This window comes from Dermatophagoides pteronyssinus, unplaced genomic scaffold, assembly GCF_027571235.1.
Source record: "Dermatophagoides pteronyssinus isolate colony J.1.1.1.1 unplaced genomic scaffold, Derpt_VIB-CSIC_2022.12 sq0030, whole genome shotgun sequence".
Lineage (NCBI taxonomy): Eukaryota > Metazoa > Arthropoda > Arachnida > Sarcoptiformes > Pyroglyphidae > Dermatophagoides > Dermatophagoides pteronyssinus.
This window is the reverse complement of record NW_027461554.1, coordinates 28038-55397: the sequence shown is the minus strand read 5'-3', so window position 1 is coordinate 55397 and position 27360 is coordinate 28038. Positions and strand designations below refer to the sequence as shown.

Sequence of the window (27360 nt, the reverse complement as noted above, 5' to 3'; positions counted from 1 at the left end):
CTAAACTTTTTTTTCATATTTTGTTTTTCTTGGCTTTGTTTCACCCATCTTTCCCTTCCAACCAGAAAGAAAAATGGTTAGTGGTGGTATTTTATTTGAAAATTGATGATTATCATTCATTGAATGATGGTGATTTGATGAAGAAAAAAAAGCAAGGGGAAAAAAGAATGGAAGGGGAAAGGAAAAAAAAGAAGAAAAATTTTTATCTTTTTTTTTGATTTTTTCATTTTGGATAAAGTTTGTTGATCAAAGATGTGATCATCATCATCATCGTCATCAATAATCAATAATCAATAAATATCCAGAGAAAAATCTTTCAACAAAAAAAAAAATTATCTATCTCGTGATTCTATTTTCATTCGGGCAAAGAAAAGAAAAAATTCATCCCCATCAAATTGCGATTATCAGGAAAAAAAATCTTCCTATTTTTTTCTTCTTCTTCATCGTCGTCGTCGATTGTTAAGACAAACTCTAAATAAATAAATAAATAAAAAAAATTGACAGGGAAAATCAAAAAATAAAAAAATTAAATCAAAAATTAAAGTCAAACATTTTTTTGGAAAGCAGTCCCAGGCAGTTTTCTATCAACTGTCAACAACAACAACAACAACAACAACAAGAACAACGACGACATCCAGAGAGAAATCAAATCAATTAAATTTTAAATTGAATTTGGTGTGTTTTCTCCCTCTCTCTCTCTCTCTCTCTCTCTCTCTCTCTCTCTCTCTCTCTCTCTCTCTCTCTCTCTCTCTCTCTCATTCTGTTCTAATTATTCATTTTATCTAATTTTTTAATTTATCAAAGAATTTTTTTTCGTTTATTCATCTGTAATCAAAACGTGGGTGTTCGTGGGTGTGTGTGTGTGTACTCATCAGAATCGATGTGTTTAATTATTAAATCACAGTTATCGATTAATTAAATTATTACAAATTTTTTTCGTTTGTTTGTTTTTTAATTAATTGGAATGAAGTCGATCGATTGTGTTGTTGAATTCGTTTATAAACAAATTATTCATTTTATTACATTTACATCCACTTGGATGTTATTGTGATTTATTACCGGTTTAATTATTTGGTCATTATTTTGATTAAGAAGAAATTAATTAACAAATCAAATATAAAATAATCCTAATTAATCAATCAACAGAATTGATTGAATTATCATTACCTATCAACAATTTTAAATTTTTTTTTTTAAATCCCAAAAACATCTTTTCCTGAATCATTATCAATTTTTGAGCAAGAAAAGAATAACAAAAATCGAAAAAGCCATCATCAAATTAATTTTTTCAAATTTCATTTGAAAAAAATGGCTTCACCAATCGATTTTGTATCGGGATGTGTTGGAGGTGCAGCTGGTGTTATTATTGGACATCCATTCGATACTGTTAAAGTGATTATGCAAACAAGCAAACAACATATATCGGCAATGTCTGTCATACGTAATTGTTCGGTATTTATTATTTTTTTGCTTTCTTTGATTGATATTTTTTGATGAACAAACAAAAAAATACGAATAAGATTCATTTTTTTTAATTTTTGTAAAACAAATAGATATCATCACTTTATCAAGGAATTAAAGCTCCATTAACAGGATTGGCAGCCATAAATGCTGTTGTATTCGGTGTATATGGATCGGTAATGCGTTTCTGTCCCGGAAAATCCAGAAAACATGATCTTATGTGGAGTGGTTTAGCTGGTTTATGTGCTGGTATGACACAATCAATTATAAGTGCACCAATGGAATTAGTTAAAACACGTGCACAATTAAATTCAATAACTGAATGGAATTGTATGAAAAGAATTTTACGATATGAAGGTGGTTTACGTGGTTTATATCGTGGATTTGGTATAACAATTGCACGTGATTGTCCAGCATTTGCAACATATTTTTTTACATATGAATGGATGATGGGAAATATACAAAAAAATTCAACAACAAAACAAGAACATCCATCTACTGTTGATATGTTAGTTGCTGGTGGTACAGCAGGTGCATTATCATGGTTAGTAATCTATCCATTGGATGTAATCAAATCACGAATACAAGCCGATAATCGTTATTTATCAGTTTCACATTGTTTACGTGATACTATTGATCGTGAAGGATTAAATGTTTTAATGCGTGGATGTAGTCCAACATTATTACGTGCATTTCCGGCTAATGGTGCTACATTTGTTGTTGTAACATGGACATTATTAGCATATGAAAAATATGTTAATCAATCATCATCAACAAATCATTTATTTCGATCAAGTAATTCTCGAAATGTTGATTCAGCAACTCAAGAAGCAGCAACAAATGTTGCTACTGTTGCTGCAAAATCAACAACAACAACAACAAATAAAAGTGATAAATCACCATTTATACAGGAATCATAATCAAAATAAATCAAAACAAAAAAAAAATTAAAAAATCCTTTCCCCCTCTTCCATTTTCTACCGTTTACTTCAAAATTACCACTTCCACTTGTTACCTACTAAATCTAAAATTTTTCTTATTTTAACTAAATTCAACAATGAGATTCTATACTGGAAAATTTTTTTTATTCAAATGTTTTATTTTTCTAATTTTTTTTTATTATTATGATAATTATTACACAGTATTTCACATCTCTCTTTTCAAATGTATACTATATAATTTTAGTAGTTTAATATAATAGGTGATGATGATGAATAAAAAAAATCCAAAAGATTTTAAACTTGTTGATTCAAATAGTAACGCCATCTGGTTACTGATTGTTTCTGCTGTATCAATAATTGATTCAAAATCAAGTTTTTTACAAAAAAAATGTTTTTTTTAAATAAAATTTTATTTTATCTTTTAAAATTAAATTAATTAAATTCCAGAAAAAAAATTAATTATATAATTTATTATTTACATAAATAGATTCATTATTTATATGGCAATCGATTGATGATTAGTTTATAAGGGATTGATTGATTGATTGTATTATAAATCAGCATGAGGATTTTCAAAAAAAAAAATATTGTATACAAAGAGGTAAGTTATATTTTACAAATGGGCAACGTATAATTGAAACATTAAGAAGAAGAAAAAAAATGATATTTGATTTACTAATTGTAATTATGAAAGGCAGAAAAAAAAACAAAAGAAAGGTGGTTTTTCGCAAAAAAAAATAGAAGAAATTTTTTTCCAGAAAAAAAATTGATAATCACAGTCAAATATTAATAAAAATGAATTCTTCGATTTTCTTCAAATGATTGTAGATAAGTAGGTAGATATTCCAAAAAAAAAAAAATTAAGAAAAAGTTTACAGAGAAAGTTTATAGAAAGTTTTCTCTATGAAAAAAAAACAATGATCAGTAATTGATTGATTGTTTGATTGTTTATACAAATGTATATTGTATTGAGCTACTACGTTGTTGTTGTTGTTGTTGATTACAATCAACATCTTTTTTTGTAGAATCATCACCATTAATGGTATTGGTATTGGTATCATTATTATCATTAACATTCAAATTCCCGGTCATTCCAGATGATGAATTTTTGATTTCAATATGATTGCCATTTGTTGTTTCCTTATCGCTATTATTACCATTGACATTTATTGTTGGTTGTTGAAATTGTTTGTTTGGATATGAAAAACTAGTCATTTTATAATTATTCATCATTGTTGTTGATGCACCATTATAATTATGATTACCATTTCCGTTGGCAGTATTCAATGGTATGTTTGCCATTGTTTGACTATTACCATTATTATTATTATTTGAATTTTGATGCTGATGTTGTTGATGATGATGATGATGATAATGATTGTTTTTAATGATCGTATTCAATGATGATGATTCTGAACCATTCATAAATGCAATCGATGAATTTAATGGTGATATTTTGAGATCATTATTTGATGATGATGACATTGATGATGAACATTGATCAATTGTATCACTTGCGCTTGAACTATTTATTAATGCTGCAATCGGTGTTGTTGAACATGATGATGATGGTGTTAATAATGAAAAATTATCTGCACTTTCATTCAATGATGAACGATTAAATGTTAATAATGTTACTGGTTTTATTTGCTGATTACTAATTGAACTTTGTATCGATCCAGATGAATCATTTCGATTACGATTTCGTTGTTGTTGTTGTGGTTGCAATGATTGTTGTTTTCCATTTCCATTCAATTTTTCCATTTTATCAACATTTAAATCATAATCAATTATATCGGATGTAGAATATTTTTTATGATTTTGATAATTTAATTGATTTTCATTATTATCATCATGTTTAGGTAGATAACGTTCAATATAATTATTACGTGAAAATTCTAATTTACTACCAAGTTTTATTTCCAATGGTGGACTAGGTAATAGATTTTTTTCCTCATCTTCTTGTTGTTGTTGTTGTTGATTTTTTTCATTACTGTTATCCGGATTATCTGTTACAACAAGTAATGGTGATGTTTCCTTATTATGTTGTTGATCAATATTTCGTATTTTAGATTTAACATATGTTGCATTCAATAATGGATGTGGTGGTGAACAAGGTATATTTAATGAATCATCATCATCATTATCGTTACCATTGATTATGTTTGAATTATCAAAATTATATTGTACAACATGTGTAAAATTTTCTGCATGATTATGTTGATTGTGATTACCATCAGCTAGATATAAATCCGATGTATCCCAATGATAACCTTCAGTTTGTGTTGAATTTGTCACTATCAAATTAAAAAATACAGAAAAATTATTTGACAGATTTAGATTAATCATTCAAAAATTACCATTTGAATCAGATGAATCATTAAGTGATGTTCGTTTACGATGTGTTTCACGATTACCAGTAGATGCTAGATTTTTTTTGAAAAAAGGGAAAATGTTTGAAATTTATTTTTATTTTTGGATAAAATCAAATAACTTACAATGAATATTGACCATTTTTGAACGTTTTCGATTCTTTTTATCTTTATTATTACTATTACTATTATTTGAATTCATACTAATCATTGATGATGATGATTGTTTAATTGTTTCAATCATTTGTGGTGAAACACTTGCAATTGGTGCATTTTTCTTAAAATTTTGTGTATAATCAATAATACTACCACAACCACCACCACCAATAGTAACTGGTGTTTGTTGATCATAATCTTCTGAATTTAAAATACTATTACAATCATTATTTGTATTATTAAATAATTCTTGATAATTTTGTACAGATGATTTTATCTGATGATGATGATTAATTGTAGCTGCCGATATATTATTTGTCATATTTGTCATTTCAAAATTATTATCCTTATTATTATTATTAGTTATAATTGGTTGATGATCACAATTTTCATTATATGATGATATACGATGATTTGGTGATTTATTTAATAATGATTCACTAGCATCATTATTTTTTTCTTGTTTTGGTTTCTTTTTTGTTGGTCGATTACAACAAGTACAACAAAGTACAATAAAAAATGCAATAAATACAAGTGCAATTAATATTATAATAACAATCATCATTTCTTTATATGAAATATGAAAATATGATTCAATTAGATTTGTTGTTAAAAGACTATGTCCATTACATTTGATTGTTGAATTTATTGGACAAACACAACGAAATGTTCCGGGTAAATTAATACAGTTTGCTGTTGAATGACAAGCCGGTGTATTTAGATGACATTCATCAATATCTTGTTCACAATATAAACCATGCCAACCAGTATGACAATGACATTTTGGTCCAATTGATGTTTCTTCACAAACACCACCATTATGACAAAAATTAGCACTACAATGATTTGGTAATTGACAATTAATACCGGTAAATCCATTACGACATTGACATTTATAACAATGTGGTGATTGATTATTTTCACATGCATCTAAATCCGTTACACAGATACCATCATTTTGACATGGTGATATACTACACGGTAATGAATCAATTTCACAATGATGACCACGATAACGATGTCCCGGACATTGACATACATATGAACCATTTGTAAGATTTTCACATTGGCCACCATTCATACATGGTTGTGAACGGCAAGCACCGGTATTTGTTTTAAATGTACAACTAAATTCAATATTAGCCAATGTTTTTAATATTACAATAGCTGATCGTGATGTTTTATGAAATGGTATCTGTTGACCATTAAATAGAATATTATCTAAACATCCATTAAATCCATATAAAATTTCTTCATCACCAACAACATTATCAGAATTGGATTTAACATCACCACCAAAATAAATATCCGATTTTAAACGATTTAGACAAGAATTGGATGCACCCGGTGCAAATCCACCACTACGATATTTTCGATCCAATAATAATGATGCTGTATTATCTTTACGTTCGACAATAATTTCATGCCATTTACCATCACTTACAAATAGATTGTGTACACGTATTAAACCTTCACCTTCACCACAATTAAATCGATATTGTAAATAACCGGCAACAATTTCCAATATAACAAATGATTGATCATTTTGTTGTGTTAGAATACGTGCACGTAATTGTTGTGTACGAAAACGGAATGATAATTTATCAATTTTTTTAACAAATAAATATCGTACATATGATCGGCCATTGAATGATATTGGATTAAATTCCTGATAACAAACAAGTACATCACGTTCATTTGCTTGACAGGTTTCAGCATTTTGATTACAATCAATACCAGATTTTCCAAATGGACATTGACAAACATAACCTAATGATGATGATACTGGTAAACATTCTTTATTCGCTGGACATGGATTACGATAACATTCATTAACAGTTTCATTACAATGAATACCACCAAATCCAGTATGACAAGCACAACCAAAACGAAATTCATGATATGGTGATACGAATGTAAATTTTTGACTAACAGCATAGGTAATTTGATTTTCACTTAAATATAATTCTTCACGACATTCACCATTTTCACATTTAATATCATGACATTGTGATCGTTGTGATAATACATCAAATGTTAATCCGATTTGATTTTCAACAAAATATTTATTTTCCAACAATTTTGCACGAATCGTTTCACGACTTAAATGATGATGAACAGGATTATTATTATCATTATTAGTGGTAGTTATGGCAAACATTAAGCTTATTGAATCCGATGTCAACAAATGTTGTCCATCATTTCGACGATGTCTTTGTATAGATGATGATGGAATTATCTGTTGAATACTAAGTACAATGACATCATTCACGGTCACTTTAAACAATGCTTTCATTGATCGAATGAAATTTTTTAGAAAATTATTTAAAAAATCCTGAATTTTTATCGAATAAATTTGTATGACCATTGCATTTTCAATCATTGATTCAGTAATAGCTATCACTTCAATTTCAATTATACCCCAAGATTGAAATTTTTCATCCGATACTGTAACATTAATCTGATATTTTCCAATATCTAATCCGGGTAATGCACGTATAAAACCTTCATTATTATCAATAGCAAAAATATTTTGATTATCTTCAGAATTGGTCAAACTATATGTTAGTTTATCAAATGGATCATCATCGGTAGCATTAATTTGACCAATTAAACCACCGGGAAAATGATCCAATGAATTTATTGTTATCGATAATGGATGAACTTTTGGTGGTGTTTTTGATTCCTGTATGATCAATATATTCAACCAACCAATTGTAGATAATGGTGGATTACCTGAATCGGTAACTTTAATAACAAGTTTATAATCCGATTGATTTGGATAATGATTGAAAATTGTATTTGTACGTAATGAACAATCATTATCATTGATAATAAATTTTTCATCATTGTTTCCTTCAATAAATTCAAATTTAAATGGTCCCGAATTCAATGAACTATCTGGATCATAAATGTTAAATTCAAAAAATTTAAATCCAATTGGACGATTTTCTTTCAAATGAATTGTTTGATTGATTTTATCAAACAAAGGTGGATTATCATTATAATCGGATATTTCAATATTAATAAATACGGATGCTGAAAATGGTATCGGTTTACCATTATCAGAACAAAATATTTCCAAAATATATGATGAAATCATTTCACGATCAAGTTGTTTAGCAACTGTTAATATACCAAGTAATGGTTCAATATTAAATTCTTTATATGAAAGTTGATCATTTTCAAATGAATATGTTAGATTAGCATTGGGAGGCGAATCACCATCACTAGCAACAATTTGATAGATTTTATCACCAATCTGTGCATCTTCACGTATGACAATATCATATGAACGTTGAGAAAATTGTGGACGCATATCATTAATGTCATTAACATTGATCAATAGATTAACTTCACTTGATAATGGCGGTATACCTTGATCTTTAGCTTCAATAATGAGAAAATATTCATTACTTTGTTCATAATCAAGATCATTGGCTACTGTTACAGATCCGGTTTTACTATCAATCAAAAATGTATCATTAACATTACCATTGATAATTTTATATCGTATTTCAGCATTAATGCCAGTATCTTTACTTGTTGCAAATATTCGTATTACTTCAGTACCAATGACAACATTTTCATCAATATTAGCCTTATATGTTTGCATTTCAAATTCTGGTGCATTATCATTGATATCGGTTACATTTACAGTAAAATATGTTGTTGAATTTAATATTGGCATATTTACATCATATGCCATTATGGTTAGATTATAAAATGAACAACTTTCACGATCTAATGTTTTTGCCAAACGTATAATACCACTGTTTTCATGTATAAGAAATTCACCAGTTGATTCAATTAGTTCATAGATTATTTGACGATTAGGTCCAATATCAAGATCGATTGCACTAACTTTACCCAAAATCATACCGACTGGTGAATCTTCCGGTACATGAACTGAATTTAATTGCATTAAAAATCTTGGTGGTTCATCATTTATGTCACTAATGAAAAAATAAAATAAAATTTAAAATTAAAAAAAAATTATTTGTTATCAGTAAAAATAGTTTAAATTATGTTTACCTTAATAAAATTTCAACATTACTTGTACAATGCCATTCACGATTTTGATAATCATATACAATAACATTGAATAAATAGATTGACTGATGTTCACGATCAAGTTTAGCATTAGTTTTTAAACGGCCAGTAAATGAATCGACAATAAAATGATTTTTATGATCACCATCCAGTACAAAATAAAGTTTACCATTTTCAGCATCATCTTGATCAACAGCTTCAACCGTTAAAATGTGTGTTCCGATGGGAACTGATTCGCTAACCATTTCAACATATTTTGATTTCACACAAATTGGTCCATTATCATTTACATCAAGTACATCGATTAATAATTCTGATTCGGTATAATATTTTCCATCCGTAACCAATATTTTTAATGAATATTGATCAATTGTTTCACGATCAAGTGTTTTATTTACATAAACATCACCTGATGATGATATAGCAAAATGATGTAAATGATCACCTTTTGATATATAATAACGTAGTTCAGGATTCATATCTGGATCATCAACTTTAATACGAAGAATAACTGTACCAAGAAAACTATTTTCATAGATTGCTGCAATTGAACGTACAGGTTCAATCATTGGTTTATTATCATTAACATCATAAACAGCAATATAAAGTGATGTTGAATTACTATGTAAACCATCGGTTATATCAATCTGTAGATTATAATGTTCGATTGATTCACGATCCAATTGCTTTGTCAATGATATCCAACCAGAATTTTCATCAATACGAAATGTACCATCATGATCATTACGTAGATTATATTTTAGGGCATTATTCAACAGATCAATATCATTATCTAAAGCTGTCATTTTGAATATTGTTGATCCAATTTCTTGATTTTCGGCCAATGATAAATAATATGATGCTGAATCAAAATAAGGTGTACAATCATTTTCATCCATAATATTAATGATTACATAAAAATAATCAGTTATATGATAGATTTTATCATAAACACGTAATGCTAAAATATGTTTTGATTTTATTTCACGATCTAATGGTTCATTTACATAGATTCGTCCATCACTATCGATACGAAATTTATTCGAATCAGAACGTTGATCTAAACCAACAATTTCTATTTCAACATCTTTATAATTGGCTAAATTTAAACTTGCTACAATTGAACCACGTTCAATATTTTCTTTGACAAAAACTTCATATAAAAATGCTTCACGTTTATGATAATCACAAGAATCAACAATTTCGATTGTAATTGGAACTACATTCGAAATTAATCGTTTTTGAATATTTTTACCAATATTATTACGAACATTACCCGGAACATTAAAAGCTTTGACAAAAAATTGAATTCGTTTACCAATTAATTGTGTAAGATTTTTACGAATATAAATATAACCAGTATCGGATGCAATTTCAACATAATCATTTATCTGATTCATCATAGTTGTTGAATCTAGATCATTCGCATCATCATATATTGAATATTGAATAACAGTATTTTCTGGATCATCATCATCATCTAATGCTAATATTGATAATATGGTCGAATCGACTGGTACATTTGCACAAATTGAACATTTATATTCATCCACAATGAATCGTGGTCCATTATCATTTTGATCGATTAATGCAATACGTAATGCTGAAATACCAATACGTTTACCACGATCTTGTGCACCTAATATTAGCCAATAAAATTTATCATCTTTTTCATAATCTAATTCCATTTTTAAACGTATTTCACCAGTTATTTGATCCATGTTAAAAAATTTCCTACCATAATCATTAAGTATATGATATTCAATTTGGCCATAAATATTATCATCATTATCGGTTGCATTTACAAACAATAATGATGTACCGATTGGTTGATTTTCACCGATAGCAACATTATTTAGTATACGATGAAAACGTGGTGAAAAATTATTTACTGGTCGAATAATAATTGAATAGGTTTCTGTTGTTGAATAAATACCATCCGTTAAGGAAATATTTAATTTATAATGATGTTTAGTAATATGGTCATTATGATGATGATGATTATGTTGTTGATTATGATGATGATGATGATAAAGATAACGTGAATTTTTAAGATTTTTTACATATATTGAACCAGTTGTTTCATCAATTTTAAATGCCATATTTGAACCGGATATTATTTTATAACGTAATTTATCCTGATCACTTTGATCAGCATCATAACCAATAATTTTTGTTACAAAACCATCGCTTTCAATATCTTCATCGATTGTTGTTGTAAATGTAGCTGGTAATATTGGTGAATTATCATTTATATCTAATATTTCAATCCATACTTGTGCTGTTGATGTTAATTGTACTGAACCATAATCATTAACAATAATTTCAAAATGATAAAATGATTCTAATTCATAATCAAGACTTTTCTTTAAATAAATAATTCCTTCATCGGGTGATATATAAAAATGACTTTTATTCATACTAATTCCCATTAAATGATATTGTAATCGTGAATTTGCACCACTATCTGGATCATATGCTTCAACACGTAAAACTGGTGAACCGACCATTAAATTTTCCGGTATCGAAACATTATAATAAAATTTTGTAAACATTGGCTGATTATCATTGATATCTTCGACTAAATTTGGTTTTAGAGCAAACAAAAAAAAACAAGAGAAAGAGAGAAAATTTTGTTATCATTCTTCTGTTCAATTCTTTTTTAAATGTAGTTTTTACCTTTAATATAGACATTAACCGTAGATGATGTATCCGAAATTGCATCCGTAGCCGATATAAGTAAATTATATTGGCTAGTTGTTTCACGATCCAATTTTTCCACAACACTTATTGTACCTTTATTTTTTAAAGGAGAGAAATGTGATAAACAGTTAATGATTAGAATTTTTTAAAAAAATTTCAAATTTTAAAAAGCACATTAATTTTTTTTTTTCAATTATTACAAACACACAACACTCACATAATGTGTTACTTATCGTTGTTAGATCTATGTGTATAATGCATGTGAAGAAAATGTATGTTTTGTTTGTTTTTGTCCCCAATCCCAAATGGTTTTTTTTGAAAAATTTAGTTTATTTTAGTAATTAGAAATGAAAGAAGAAATTTTTTTGTTTTCAAGTAGAACGAAGAAAGGAAACAACAGAACCGAATATCCCCAAGAAAATAGTAGATAGGTAGGCAAGTAGGTAGGTAGTAAAATAGTAAAAATTGTTGACGATGAATTGGTTAAAATAAGGATGTTGTTGTTGTTTTTTTGGTTGTTGAGAATAATAAAGAGAATGAGAAAAAAACAAGAATGACAATAGACAAAATGAAAAAAAATTAATTAGTAAATTTTGTTAGTTTTGATTAGTGATAATTAAGTAGTAACAAGTGATTGACATTGAACAACTAAAAAAAACTACAAAATTGGTAATTAGTAACCAAAAAAACAAATACAAACCTGTATTAAAATCCAGTAGAAATTCATCATTATCATTACCAGCTTCAATTTGATAGAAAATTTGTCGACCATGTGAACTTTCAGCTTTTATTGTTAAAAATGGTAACATTGGTGGATAATTTTCATTAATTGTTACATTATAATATGATTGTTGAAATAATGGTATACCACCGGTTATCATACGTAATGTAACATTTATCATTGAATTCATTGATGGTTTACCTTTAATTTAGATTTGACAAAACAAACAAACAAAATGAATTTGAAATTTTTTGAAATTTTTTAAAGATAAAATAAATCTTTACCTAAATCTTTAGCCATAACAAGTAATGTATAGTTAATTGGATTATTATTATTATCAATAAAATTTTGATTAATTTGACGAGCAATAGTTAAATGACCAGTTATTGTATTCAATGCAAATAAATTCATTGGATCACCAGAAATAATTGAATAATGTATTTTTCCATTAATACCATCATCCATATCGACTGCTTGAATTTTACCAATCATATCACCAATATTTGAATCCGAATTGAATACAAATTGATATGGTAGACCAACAAATTTTGGTTGATTATCATTAATATCTTCAACATTAATTTCGATTAATGTTTGTGCTATTCGATTACGAATTGAAATTGATTGTACTTCAATGGCTAGTTCAAATCTTTGAATGAAAGAAATGCGAAAACACAAAAAAAAACATTTTGAAATTAAATATAAAAACAATGAAAAATTTTTTTTTTTATGAAACATACTTTGGTGTTGTCTCACGGTCAACGGGAATTCCACGATAAAGAATTGCACCAGATGTACGAGCAATTTTAAATAGATTTGTTGGTGTCATTATACGATAAATAAGATGTTCATGAAGTTTATTACCTTCAATATTTGGCATTAAAATTGTACGAAGATTTGATGAATTTTCTTGAATGGATGCTTGAAAACGTTTTTGACGAAATTTTAATGTACTTATTGGTAATAATTTAACATTGATAAATACTTTTGCTTCGGCTGTAAATTTTCCATCACTAACAGTGACAAATATTTCATGTAAACCTAATTTAATTTCAGATTTTGTTGTCATAATTTGACCTGTTGTTGAATTTATCCAAAATTTTGCCAGTTCATCATCAACATTATCATTTAATTTTGGTGATGATTTTAAATAATATTTTAGATCTGGATTTTGTTCGTTTCTTAAATTTTCACCATTATTTTTATCTGGATTAAAATCACAATCCATAGCTGTAACTTTAGTAATGATAACATTTGGAAATGTTGGTAAATAAAGTGTTGCATGAAATTTATCAACAACAAATACAGGTGGACAATCATTGACCGGTAGACAACGAATACGAACCATTGCATCATTTGTTGATTTTAATTTTGGTGTACCATCATCAATAACCGAAACAGAAAATTGTAATTGTTGATGTTTATCACAATCTAACATTTGTATTAATGAAATAGCACCAGTACGTGGTTCAATACGAAAATATTCACGTGCTTCATGTTCAACAATTTGATAGACAAGATTATAAAATGAATCTTTATCATAAGCATGAATTACTAATGGTGAACCGGATTCTGTTTGAACAAATGTATTGATCGGTGTTGTTTCAAATATTTGTCCATCGAATATTGTTTGATTCCAATATGGTGCATTATCATTAATATCGATTATATTAATAAATACTTTGGTTGTTACATTTGCACCAATTAGATTTGATGCTTCAATTGTTAATTGATAAGCAGAACAATGTTCATAATCTAATGGTCTACGAATATAAAGTTCACCATTATTAACATTAATAGCAAATGTTTTATCCATATCACCGTCTATAATGGTAAAAAAACTGGCCTGTTTATTAACCATTTTAATTGATAAAATAACAGTGCCAACTTTTTCATCTTCACGAATATCAACTACATAATTTGTTTGTTCAAATTTTGGTGGAGAATTATCAGGTAATGTAATTAAAATATGTACATTTGCCGTATTACTTAATGATGGTTGACCTTGATCATTAGCTTTAACCAATAAATAATATTCGGATAATTGACGAAAATTTAATTGTTTAGCAATATAAATATAGCCAAGATCCGGTTCAATATCGAATGTTTGATCAATATTTCCGGATATAATTGTATAATTGATTTTAGCATTATTACCATAATCAGTATCGAATGCTTGTACCTGTAATATTGATGTACCAATTGATGATGATTCAACAACATTTGTTTCAAAATGTGATGTAATAAATTGTGGTGATTGATCATTAACATCGATAACATTGATTATTACTTTAGTAAATGTACGTTGATGTAATGAACGTGAATGTTTACGACCGGATCTTGCTTCAACTAGAATAACATGTTGTTTTCCTTGTTCATAATCTAATCGATTTTTGATCTTAATAAGACCAGACCAGCTTTCCACTTCAAATTTAGTTAATGTTTCGGGTGATTGTGTTGAATAAATAGCAAATGATGTTTGATCATTTAAATCATTAATGACATTCAATTTAATAACATCACTACCGACTGTTATATTTTCAAATACATTAACAACATATTTTTCCTGTCCAAATGACATAACATCATCATAATCATTCATAATATTTACTAAAATATTAATAGTTGAATTATCTTGACCATCGGTTGCCAATAATGTTAGATTAAATTGATTGATAAATTGATTTTTCAATGATTTTGTAACCACCAATGCACCATTATCAAGAAATGCAAATGAATCATCAATATTACCATTAATAATATAATAACATAATCGATCATTGTCATCATCAGATGATTTAATCCATGCAGCTGTATAACCAATATCTTCATTACGGTTAATCATTATAATTGAATCAAATGGTTCAATTGATGGTTTATGATTATCATCACGAATATTTACTGACAATACACGTATTATTACATGTACAGTTGATGTAAATGGTTCAGGTTGATTACAATCGGAAATTTGTACAACAAAATCATAGTTTCCTTTTGATATAATATCTTTTGTTGAATAAATACGTCCACTATTTGTATCAAGATGAAAGAATTTTTTCTCATTTCCTTCAATTATTTCATATGATAATGTACAACGATCATCATCATCTTGATCATAAGCAATTATCTGACAAACTGGTAATCTTCTATCAATATTTTTTCCATACATATAACAACGATAAGTATTCATTATAGATTTTGGTTCAAATTCATTTACATCCAATATGTTAACAATAATTGGTGTACGTGATTTAAGAAATGTTGTCGTTTGATTATCATCATTATATTGATTACTATCGGTAATTGTTGGTTCCATAACATCTAAATCCAATACATAACGTGAAATTGTTTCACGATCTAATTTATCTGTTGTTCGTATATGACCTTTATTATCAATTTCAAATGGTACCTGTCTATCACTAATATTGAAAAGAATTTGATTTGATTTATCTTTCGAAAGACGAAAATCTTGATCATATGCTTCAATCTGTAATACAAGACTACCGATTGGTATATTTTCCAATACATTTACTGTATAGAATGATTCTTTTGTTATTGGTGGCATATCATTAACATCTTCAATTTCAATATATAATTCAAGAAAACTTGCCAATGGTACGGCAGCACGATCTTTAGCAACAATTGTTAGCCAAAAATTTGAATTAATTTCACAATCCAATACAATTGATGTATAGATATTTCCATTCGAATCAATTGTAAAACGACCAAGACCATTACCACCAATAATTTGATAAATTAATGGTAAATTTGGATTATCCTGATCAATAGCTTTGACTTTAGTTACAAATGTACCAATTGGCATATTTTCTTTAACAACAGCCGTATCATAGAAATCGGCAAATTTTGGTGGATAATAATTTTCATTTACATCTTCAATTTCAATGATTAAATATGTATTTGTTGATAATGGTGGTTTTCCTTCATCCATAGCCATTATAGTTAAATTATATAGCTGTATTTTTTCATAATCAAGTGATTTATGTAAACGAATATTACCGGTTAATTCATCAATAGCAAATGTATTATTTTCTGTATCAATTATTGTATAACGTATATCACCAGATTCATTTTCATCCTGATCAAATGCTGATATACGCATCAAACGTGTACCGATCGGTATATCTTCACGAACTTTTAGAAAATATGAACTTTGAAAAAATAATGGTGCATTATCATTGATATCTGTATGTAGGAAAAAAAAGAGAAAATTTGATATAAACAAAAAGATGTCAAGGTTTTTTTCAAACAAATTGAAATTGAAAAAAAACGAGAAAAAAAATATCAACTTACCAAGAACATTAATAGTTATCACAGCAGTTGTCGATAATGATGGTTGTCCACAATCCGAAACAGTTACATAAATAATATATTTATCAATTGTTTCACGATCTAATTTTTTATCCAACCATAATGTACCATTATAAAGATCAATAGAAAATGTATCAGCATGTCCATCAATATAATATTCAAGTTTTGAATTTTCATTTGAATCTTTATCATATGCATAAATCATACCGATAATTGTTTTTGGTTTCATTGATTCCGAAATTTTAAATATATAATCATCATCAATAATTGGTTTATTATCATTAACATCTTCAACAATAATTGTTATTGTTTTATTTGTACATTTTTGATTATTTAAACATTGATCACAGACTTTTATATTTAATTTTAATTGTTTAATTAATTCATAATCTAATTGTTCAATAAGATAAAGGCTACCATCAAATTGATCAATTTCAAAATATATTTTATTATTATTATCTAAATTATTTTCAATTTCCTGTATATTTAATGACCATATTAGTGATGAATCAAAACCATTATCATAACTATCATTAGCCATTATTGTTTCTATTTTTGTTCGTATAACAGTATCTTCACGTAATCGTATTTCATTCCATTTATCAATAAATATTGGTGAATGATTTTCATCATCATCATCATGGCCATGATCATTCGTTTTTTTCAATAATTTTATAGCTTCTTTTTCTTCCGGTTGTAGTTGTATTGAATCTAATGTAGCAGAAATACGATATTGTTGTTGTGATTTATGTCGTATACCTGAATCAGTACATTGTACATTGATATTTCGTTGTTGTTGTTGTTGTTGCTGTTGATGATGTTGATGTTTTTTCAATGTCGATAAACGTTTTGATCGAATATCTTTTCGTTCGTTATTATTTTCAACTGCTTTTGTTTTTGTTGTTGTTGTTGTTGTATCATCAACAACAATAATGTTTATTAGATTTGTATCGGAAAAATAATGACCATCAGTTGCCGATGTTGTTAAGGTCCATAAAATTTTATTATTACCATTATTATTATTATTATCATTATTTTTATTCATACGATTATTCAATAATTTTATCTCTTTACGTAGATTACAGATCAATTCAAGTTGACCATTTTTTTCATCCAAACGAAAACAATGTTCAATTTCTTTTGGTAATTGTTGTGTAAATAAACGATAATAAATTGAATTATTTTCATTATTATTTTCATTTAATCGATCTAAATCGATTGCTGATAATTTTAATAATTGTGTAAATGGTTTAGTATCGATTGGTAAATATATTGTACAATTAATTTGTTCAAATTGTGGTCGATGATCATTTGCATCAACAATAGTAACATTAATTGCAATTTGATTTTGTCGTCGAAATGGTTCACCCCAATCAGATGCACGTATAAATAGTAGATAATTATGATGCATTAATTCAAAATCAAGTGGTTGATTTATAAATATTTCACCATTATATTGATCAATAGCAAATGGTAATTGTTCCGAATCTTTACCATAATATAATAGTTCATATGTTATAAATCGATTATTTGTTTCGGAATCATAATCGATAGCATCAACTTTATAAATAATACTACCATTTGGTTTATTTTCTTCAATCGATAATTGTACAATACCATTCGATGGTATATCTTGATTTTTAAATTGTGGATAATTATCATTTACATCCATTAAATCAATATATATCATTGTTGTTGCAATTTGATTCAATTGATGTTGTGCACGAACTACAAGACGATATTCGGCTATATTTTCACGATCAAGTTGTTTTCTTGTATAAATGATACCATTACCAGTAATACCAAACGTATTATTTTCATTACCATTTATAATGGAAAAATGTATTGAATTATCTGTTATCGATCTAATATCACTTAATTTTTTTGATGTTTGATATTTATTATTAATAATACCATTACTATAGGAAATTTTAAGATCAACTTGTAAAACCTGTGTACCAATCAATGAATTTTCATATAATTCTTTATAATATTTTTCCGATGTAAATTGTAAATTTAAACTTAAATGTTCATCCAATGATATTTGTATTGTTTTATTTGTAATACGTTGACCACAATCACGTGCCTGTACAACAAGCTCAAACATTGATAATGATTTTGATAAATGAAATAGATCAGCAATCGATTTTATCAATTGTAAATTATAATCATTTGATGATTGATTTGTAACACGAAATAATGATTGTTGATTACCATCAATTATATTGAATGAACAAATTTGACCATAAATACCTAGATCTTCATCACTAACATGTATGATTGCATAAATTGATGAACCAACAATCAATGATTCGGGTGTGGTTGATGTCAATGATAATGTACTATGTTGTTTAATTGAGATCAATGGTGCATGTCTATTGACTGGCTGTATTCTTATATTAACTTTTGTTTTAGATGATTCAATTGTTTGTGATGAAAGATGATGGCCACGATCGCGTGCCAATACCGTTAGATTAACAATAAATTCTGTCGATGGTAATGTTGTTATTGTATTTTCACTTGTCGATAATAATTGATGTAAATATAATGGACGTGTATTATAAATGATACCCAATGTTGGATGTATAGCAAAATATATACTATCATCAGTAAGGCTATAATATATTTCACCATTAAGACCAATATCCGGATCAATAGCTGTTACCTGTATTAAATTTGTTTCTAATGGTACATCTTCATAAACATCAATATCATAATTTTTTTCAAAAAATATTGGCGATATATCATTACAATCCAAAACGGTTACAGTAACATTACATTTTGATTTAAAACGTACAGCTTTATTATGTTCAGATGTAATTGTAGCTCGTACACGAAGTTCATATTTAGCTCGATTTTCTCTATTCAATACAGCATTTTTATCATGTCGTACACGAATCAGTAGAAAGAAAAAATTTCCAACATGACGATGATCGGCACGAAATATTTTATCCGGATCACCGGCAACAATTTTATAACGTACAGTTAATGCCGGATCCGAAATATAGATGCCCATTTTTTCTATGGATGTTGCATATATTTTTGATAATGAATTTTCCGGTATTGTAACATTATAATTTGAACGTGTAAATTCAAAATTTATACGATGATCAATAATACCACTATTATCAAATGGATCATTTATTGTCGATACAAAAATATTATTATTGGCAGTAGAATTCATTATAATGTTGTTGTTGTTGTCGTTATTATTGACCATAATGGTCGAAATAGTTGTCGTCATTGAATGATTATGATCAATTTTATCATGTGATATTAAATTTTCAATATCATTATCGCTATCATCAATAATAACTGTTTTTATCGTGCTAGTTGTCGTTGTCGTAGATGATGATGATGATGATATTTCATTTTCATTATCAATAATTTCATTCAATAATGATGATTGTTGTTGTTGTTCCTGAATATTATTATTATCATTAATATTGATTGTCAAATTTGTTGAGCTTTGTTTATTGAATTTTTTTGGTTGATTGTTAATTAAAATTTCATCTTGTTTCGGTTGTTGTTGTTGATGACTTAGATTCATTTGTAATGATGAATTTTCATGTTGATGATGATGTTGTTGATCTAGATTATTATCAATAAATATTTTATTCAATAATTCTGTATCGATAATATTATCATTATTATCATCTTCATCATCATCATCATCCTCATTATCGATAATACCAACAGTGTAATTATCATCATCACCACCACCACCACTATCGTCAACATTATCATCATCATTATTATTAATGCTAAAATTATCAGATAATTTTATCGTTGTTGTAAAATTTTTATGACTATTTAAAGATGAACGTATTTGTTGTTCTTGTAGCTGTTGTTGTTGTTGATGATGATTCTTATTATTATTGACTTTTTTATCAACATCAACAGCTATAGCCGTTATATTGAATATAATCATTATGGTCAATGTTAATAATAATAATAAAAATATTTGATGTTTATTATTACGATGATAATTATGAAAAGACTTTTCTTTTGAACAAGAATTTACAAAGGAACTGGAACAGGAATTTGAATAAAATAAATATTTACAATTATAATAATTTAATTTTGATGTTGATGATGATGATGAGATCATTGTTTTATCAATATGTTTTTGATGATGAATATTTTTAATTCTTGTTCGTTTACGATTTCTTCGATATAATTCACAATTATTATCATTATAGCCATTTAATTTAATGGCCATAAATTCTGTATTTTGAATAGAATTCATATTTGATTGGTTTATTTTTTCGGTGATTGTTTTGTTTTGTTTCAATATTTTTTCTCTCTACCACCCACACACACACTCACTGATAATCAAATTGAAAAAAAGTTAAGCTCTTGTCAAAAATTCTGCTGTTATTTCAATGTGAAAATCAAGAATATTCGGAAAGAATCATTGAATTAACAAAAAAAAAAGTTATCATTGCGAACAATAAATAGCGTGACAATCATGTTGATGATGACCATAAATTAGAATTTCGATTTTTGTTGGTTCTAATCATATTCTTCAATATTAATCTGGTAAAAGAACACAGAAGAAAGAAAGAAAAAATTCAATAAAAATATTATTAATCAGGTTTGATTGCGTGTTGTTGAATTTCAATCACTTCAACAACAACAACAACAACAACAAAAAACACCCACAAAAAGTGATCCATCACGCATATACACCCATATTATCATGATTATCAATTTACTTACCCCCCATTATCAAAACAAAACAAGTTCTTTTTTTTCCCACTCCATTCAATAATCAGTTGACAATAAAGTTATAGTTGGTTATAGTTGATTTCATCAAACATTTTTTTTGGTATTTGTATTCTAGATATATACGAAAAAAAAGAAAAACAAGAACAATTTAGTCATTATATATAGAATTTTGCCAAAAGAATTTGACTACAGTGTATCCATTGTCCATGTTTCTATATCATCATCATCATCATTGATCATTTGAAAAATGACCAATTGAAAAATTATGGTCATAAGGTTTTTTTTGTTATTATTTATATATGTTGACAAATAACAATGAATTTGTGTTTTGATAAATTATCAAGAATAATACAAAAAAAAATTGATGAATGTTTTTTTCGGACAATGATTTTCTATGTAAAATAACATTATCCAAGAAAAAAAAATATGATACAGGATGATGTCTCTTTCTCTTTTTATTTGATGATGATATGTTTGGATGGTTATAAAAAAATTGGAATAGTGATGCTAAATTTGGCCGCCAACAAGGAATTGCCAGAAAAAAAGAATCCGTCAATTTTACGGTTTTGTCTCCTTTTAACGATAATGATGTTTTTATGAATTTGAAAAAAATAAAAAAAAATTTCCCCTTGTTATTTTTAGAGACAAACATCATCAACAACAACAACAAAAAATGATTAATTGTCGTCCATTTTTTTCTCCGAAAAAAAACTAATTTGTTTAGTTCAGTGTTTGTGTGTGTATGAAATCCATCAAATATCCTAACTAAAACCGTATTTCCTTGATGGATGAATTCAGAATTTTCATTTAAAAAAAAAAATTTCTTCCTCTCGAAAATTTTGAAAATTAAGAAATTTGTTACGAAATTTGCTAATTTCTTTTCATTTATAAATCATCAATGTTACCAAATGTATTGTGCAAATTTTCTACATGTTTATAAACACCAAAATTACATTCTTCTTTGTGTTTTTTTTTTCTTCTTAAATATTCATTTTCGTCATAAAGAAAAAACATATTGATGATGCAAAATATATTTTCGCCGTTATTATTATTATAATTAGATAAAATTGTTTCACTCAATCTCATGGGAAACCAAAAGAAAGAAAAAGAAAAAAATTCATGATGATGGATTATTGAAAAGAATTGATCTTATTCACTACTAACTAGGAATCAAACAAACAAAACAAAACAAAACAAGCAGAAAAAAATCAGAAATTTAAATCATTTTCAATGGAAAAATAAACGATATGTTAAAGAAAGAAAGAGAAAAAGGGAAAAATAAGGAATTTTGATTTGTAAAAAAACGAATTCCTTTAACAAATAAAAAATTCTTTATCATTCTTCGATGAAGAAATTTAAATTTGAACAAAACACACACAAACACTCGTTGTTTATATAGAGCATCCTTTATCAACAACAACGACAACGACAACAGAAAAATATTTTCTTTTGATTTGTGAAAAAAAACTTGACTTTTTCTCGTTACCCGACCAAAAAAGAAAAAAATTTCTGAATCATAATCATCATCATCACAACTAAAGAAAATACAAACAAACAAAGAATAAAACTAAAACTAAACTCAAGTTAAGAATCAAAAAGATTTAGAGAATAAAGTTTGAAAACAAACAATCATCATACAAATACAATCAAACAAGCATCAACATGGAAAAACAATAAATGAATGAATGAATGAATGAATAACATTTACAAAAATTGATCCAATAACAACAGCAACAACTTTTTACAAACTTAATCGATAATAATATTAATGTATTGGTAAATATTTACCTGAAATTTTGAGTTTGTGTGTGTGTTGGTGAATCCTTGTTTTTCTAATTTTGTTTCTTTGGATTTTCTAAAGTGTTTTCATTCGAAAATTCTAGATTTTCTTATAAAATTTAATAATTTTAAAATTTGTTTTTCATTAAATTTTCTAATTAAAAGATTTAAAAAAAATTTAATTTTAATTAATCTAATTTCGAGAATATAAATTCATTTTTTTTTTTTGGTAATTATAATTGCTTTTGGCGTGTTATTTCATAGTCGTCGTCATCATCTTTTACAAAACACCGTTCAAATCACATTGAAAGCCAATGGATAGCCGAAAATAAAAAACAAATTATCAGTTACCATGGTGTTGACACACACACACGATATTCAAGAGAACAAAATTTTCATTGCCTTATTCTGTTTTCTGTTTACTTTCACTGATTTTTTTTCTTGTTTTTGTTTCACATGCAAAGTTTCATTAAATTCATATGAAGCTTGTTTCATTAGTATTACGTTTGCACATTTTGTTTTTTTTTCGTTGTTGTTGTTGTTATATTGTGAAATCCAAATCATTATTATTATGATAATCCATATTTATTAAAAATAAATAGGGTCAATATCGAAACAGCAACAACAACAACAACAACAACAACAACAGGATGAAAACGAGAAAAAATACATCATCACAGTCAGTGTGTACTTTGCATATAATCAAAATATTGAAATTAGGTTTTTGCTTTGTTTTTCAGCTTTGTTCATTTAGCCAAAACAAATCAATATATATTACACAGACACTCACACACACACATCCAATATTGTAGTTTGTTTTTTTCCCTTGGATTTGAATTTGATTTGATTTTCATAGTAAAAATCAATAGGTTATTATTATTATTATTATTAGAAAACAAATATCGATATATATGGATCATGGATTTTCATTCGTTTGTTCGAATGAAAAAAACAGACAATAATGGATGCAAAATAAAGCAATGATGATGATGATGATAATGGCAGGCAATTTGAAAATTGAAGATTTTTTTTTTTGATTTTCAAATGAAAAAAAAATCATTTCATTAAATGAATAAAAACGAGGTAAAAAAACAAAGCAATGCGAAAAAAATGCGAAAAGCAATTTTCAATTGTATGGTGCGTGTACGTTTGTTCACAAGAAAAAAAAATACTAAACGAAACCGATGATAAAAAGATGTCCTATTTTTTCGAGGACATCAAGAAGTTATGAAGAAAATCAAGACAATACAATTTTTGGATAGGTGATGATAATTTCAATTATTATTGTCACTATATAATGTATCATCATACTCATCATTATAATGTATCAAATTATTAAAGAAAACTAACAAGCAACAATTTCTTTTCTTTTCATTCTTTCTTTCTTTTCTCAATGTCTTTATCATCATCATAATGATGATGATGAATGCGAATGAAAAAAATCCTTTGAACAAAAAAAATACATTTGATGCATGTCTACATGGTTATTATCACACAAGAGAGACGAAGAAATAGCCATAAAAAGGTGAAAAATATGATGATGAATAATAATATGTTTGGAACATTAAAAAAAAATTTACGATTTACAAGAATCTTCATCTTCGAGTATTCAGGATGGACAATCATGCCTGTTGTGTTAAAAATAAGAAAAGATTTTCCAAATTTCAAACACAAAAAAAATTCAAATCGATCACGATCGATTTGAATAAATATTGTTTACCTGACTGACTGACAATTGATTATTTGTTTTTTTTCAACAACAACAACAATGAGAAAAAACTTAGCCTTCAAATATATCGACTACCAAAATCATCATCGACCAAAAAACAAGAAAAGAAAAGAAAATCTCATGATTGAATTCCAAAATCAAATTGAAATTTTTCAATTTTCCATCATTTCAATTGGTTTGTCGAAACAATAATAATAATTCTGTGAAACAAAACAAAACAAAACGAAAAAAAAGAATCAATTTTCAATTCTCAATATTCTTGTTGTTGTTGTTGTTCAAAAGATATTCTTTCCAAAGGAAAAATAAAACAAATTCAATTGAAGAGAAATCCAAATCTATTTTTCCCATTGATTTTGTACACCCACTTTTTTTCTTCGTTTTTTTTACCCGTTCAAACTTTGCCGACAAAGTATTTATTTTCAATTTGAAGTATCAAGTATATAAGCAAGTAAGCAAAAAAATGAAATTTTCTTTTTTTTTGTATGGTTGAAGAATCTTCTCTGCCTACAAAACCAGAGCATATTCTCTTTTTTTTTCATCGAATGATTGAATTTGAAAGTAAGCAGAAAAAAATACTTGAAATTTTTTCATTTTTCAGTTTCCCAACAAAAAAAATCTTTTGAATAGAGAGTGAAGAATTTAAAAGTTTGATGACTTGGATGATGATGATGATGATGATGCATCAAAGAAATTGTTATCATTCAAAAAACTTTTTTCTTTCTCCTTTCAATTCCAAAATGAAAGATTTGAAAATTGAAAATTTTGCTTTTTTCGGAGGATTCAGGTTTTTTTCAAAAAGCAGAAAATTTGAAAGAAAAAGCAATTTTGTTTTGTTTTGTTTTGTGAAACTATTGTGGTTTCCTCTATTTTCGACATCCACACACAACAACAAATCTTCATTGAATTATTAACCAGAAAAAAAAATCACGTAAGATTGATATACAGGAATGAATTTGATTGATTTTTTTTTCTTCTGTCCAATCATTGGTTTGGTTGATTGTGATTGTTATACCAGATATGAATAAAGTGTTTAATGATATAAAAGTAATGAGGATTTTCTTATTGTTAAAAATAATGATTATTATTAACAGAAAAACAGACCGAATTGTCATTGAACAAATGATGAACATGTAGCATCATCATCATAATCAAACAACAGGGATGCTTAAACTAGAACAGAAATGAAAAAAAAATTACAGAAAAAATATATTTCGTTTATAATTGTTTTCCTATGACTGATTGTGATGATGATGATGATGATGATGGATCGATCAGATCTAATATTTTATCCATTTCCTTTTTTTTCAAGTTTGTTGTTGTTGTTGTTTGAAAATCAATTTTTCATATTTACGCCAACCATATGCACTGTAGAAAACAATGTTGTTTTTTCTGGCAATAGATTTGATTTGTATTGTATTGAATTGATTGAATGAAAAGGAAACCAGATCTTTTTTTTATTCGATTTTCTGTTGCTATTCAATTTCATTTTTATCATAGTGATGTATGCATGCATGCTTTTTTCAAGGAAAAATTTTCATTTTTTTTCCTGTGTATGTGTGTCTGAGATTCCAATCTACTGCTCCAAATGATCATCATCGATCCAGGATAAAAAACATAACAACAAACAAAAATGACCATAAAACAATTGGAAACATACATCAGATTGCGTCAGAGAAAAGCAAAAATCAATCAATTATAAATGATTGTTTGTTTGTTTGTGTATGCGTTTTGGAAATCAAAGAAGAAGAAGAAGAATCTTCAAATCGATAATATCAATAAATAATTTTTTTGTTTTGTTTTTGTTTTAAATCACAAAAAAAAACAAAAATATCAATTTCAAATTTTGGTTTCAAATTTCCAGCAAAAAACTAATAATCAAATAATTTTGATTGAAAATATTCCAATTTGATTTGACCGAAAAACTGCATTTCAAAAATAAACATTTTTTCAAATGAACGAGAGCTTTCTGATTTGGCTTTCGCAAAAATCATTTTCAAAATAGTATAAATATTATGATTATGGCATATATTTACCCAAACAAAAATGAAATCAATTATTGTACAATTTTCAAATATTCAAAACATCACATATAAACATTTTTCTCTATTCATCATTATCATCAAGAAGATGGTAAAACATTCATAAAATGTGAAATGATGATGATAAATCAAAATCATCAACAAACAAAAAAACAGAAAGAAAGAATAACAATAATCCATAGGTGGTTGGTTTTTCAAATTTTTTATTGTCGAACATAAATATCTTTTTTTCTGTTGAAAAAAATGCATGGATTTTCTCCATTTGGACATTAAAAAATCAAAAGGAATTTTTGTTTTCTCACATAATTTTCATTATTATTGAGGAAAAAAATGAATGAAACAAACC

The 27360-nt window shown here is 26.9% G+C and overlaps 3 protein-coding genes across 4 annotated transcripts; 1 reads left to right on the top strand and 2 right to left on the bottom strand.

Moving 5' to 3' along the window:
* Window positions 1–447: 447 nt before the first annotated feature.
* On the top strand, window positions 448–2834 carry LOC113790197 (mitochondrial basic amino acids transporter-like). The gene is made up of 2 exons (XM_027339832.2): window positions 448–1452; window positions 1554–2834. Exons 1-2 carry the CDS (start codon window positions 1309–1311, stop codon window positions 2379–2381), a joined length of 972 nt encoding a protein of 323 aa, XP_027195633.1. The 5' UTR covers window positions 448–1308; the 3' UTR covers window positions 2382–2834.
* Window positions 2835–2854: 20 nt separating this feature from the next.
* LOC113790244 (fat-like cadherin-related tumor suppressor homolog) lies at window positions 2855–17060 on the bottom strand. Of its 2 annotated transcripts, XM_075823538.1 has the most exons (10): window positions 16719–16980; window positions 13148–16610; window positions 12692–13056; window positions 12387–12608; window positions 11904–11930; window positions 11663–11779; window positions 8966–11564; window positions 4901–8886; window positions 4763–4828; window positions 2855–4699 (listed from the first exon to the last, which is right to left on the bottom strand). In XM_075823538.1, exons 1-10 carry the CDS (start codon window positions 16963–16965, stop codon window positions 3351–3353), a joined length of 12441 nt encoding a protein of 4146 aa, XP_075679653.1. In that variant the 5' UTR covers window positions 16966–16980; the 3' UTR covers window positions 2855–3350. The 2 variants fall into 2 exon arrangements, with proteins under 2 accessions (XP_075679653.1, XP_075679654.1); XM_075823539.1 differs by lacking the exon at window positions 11904–11930 and having other exon boundaries at window positions 16719–17060.
* Window positions 17061–17080: 20 nt separating this feature from the next.
* LOC142645933 (fat-like cadherin-related tumor suppressor homolog) lies at window positions 17081–20634 on the bottom strand. The gene is made up of 2 exons (XM_075823494.1): window positions 17231–20634; window positions 17081–17087 (listed from the first exon to the last, which is right to left on the bottom strand). The coding sequence occupies exons 1-2, from the start codon at window positions 20284–20286 to the stop codon at window positions 17081–17083; spliced, it is 3063 nt and encodes a 1020-aa protein (XP_075679609.1). The 5' UTR covers window positions 20287–20634.
* Window positions 20635–27360: the final 6726 nt, after the last annotated feature.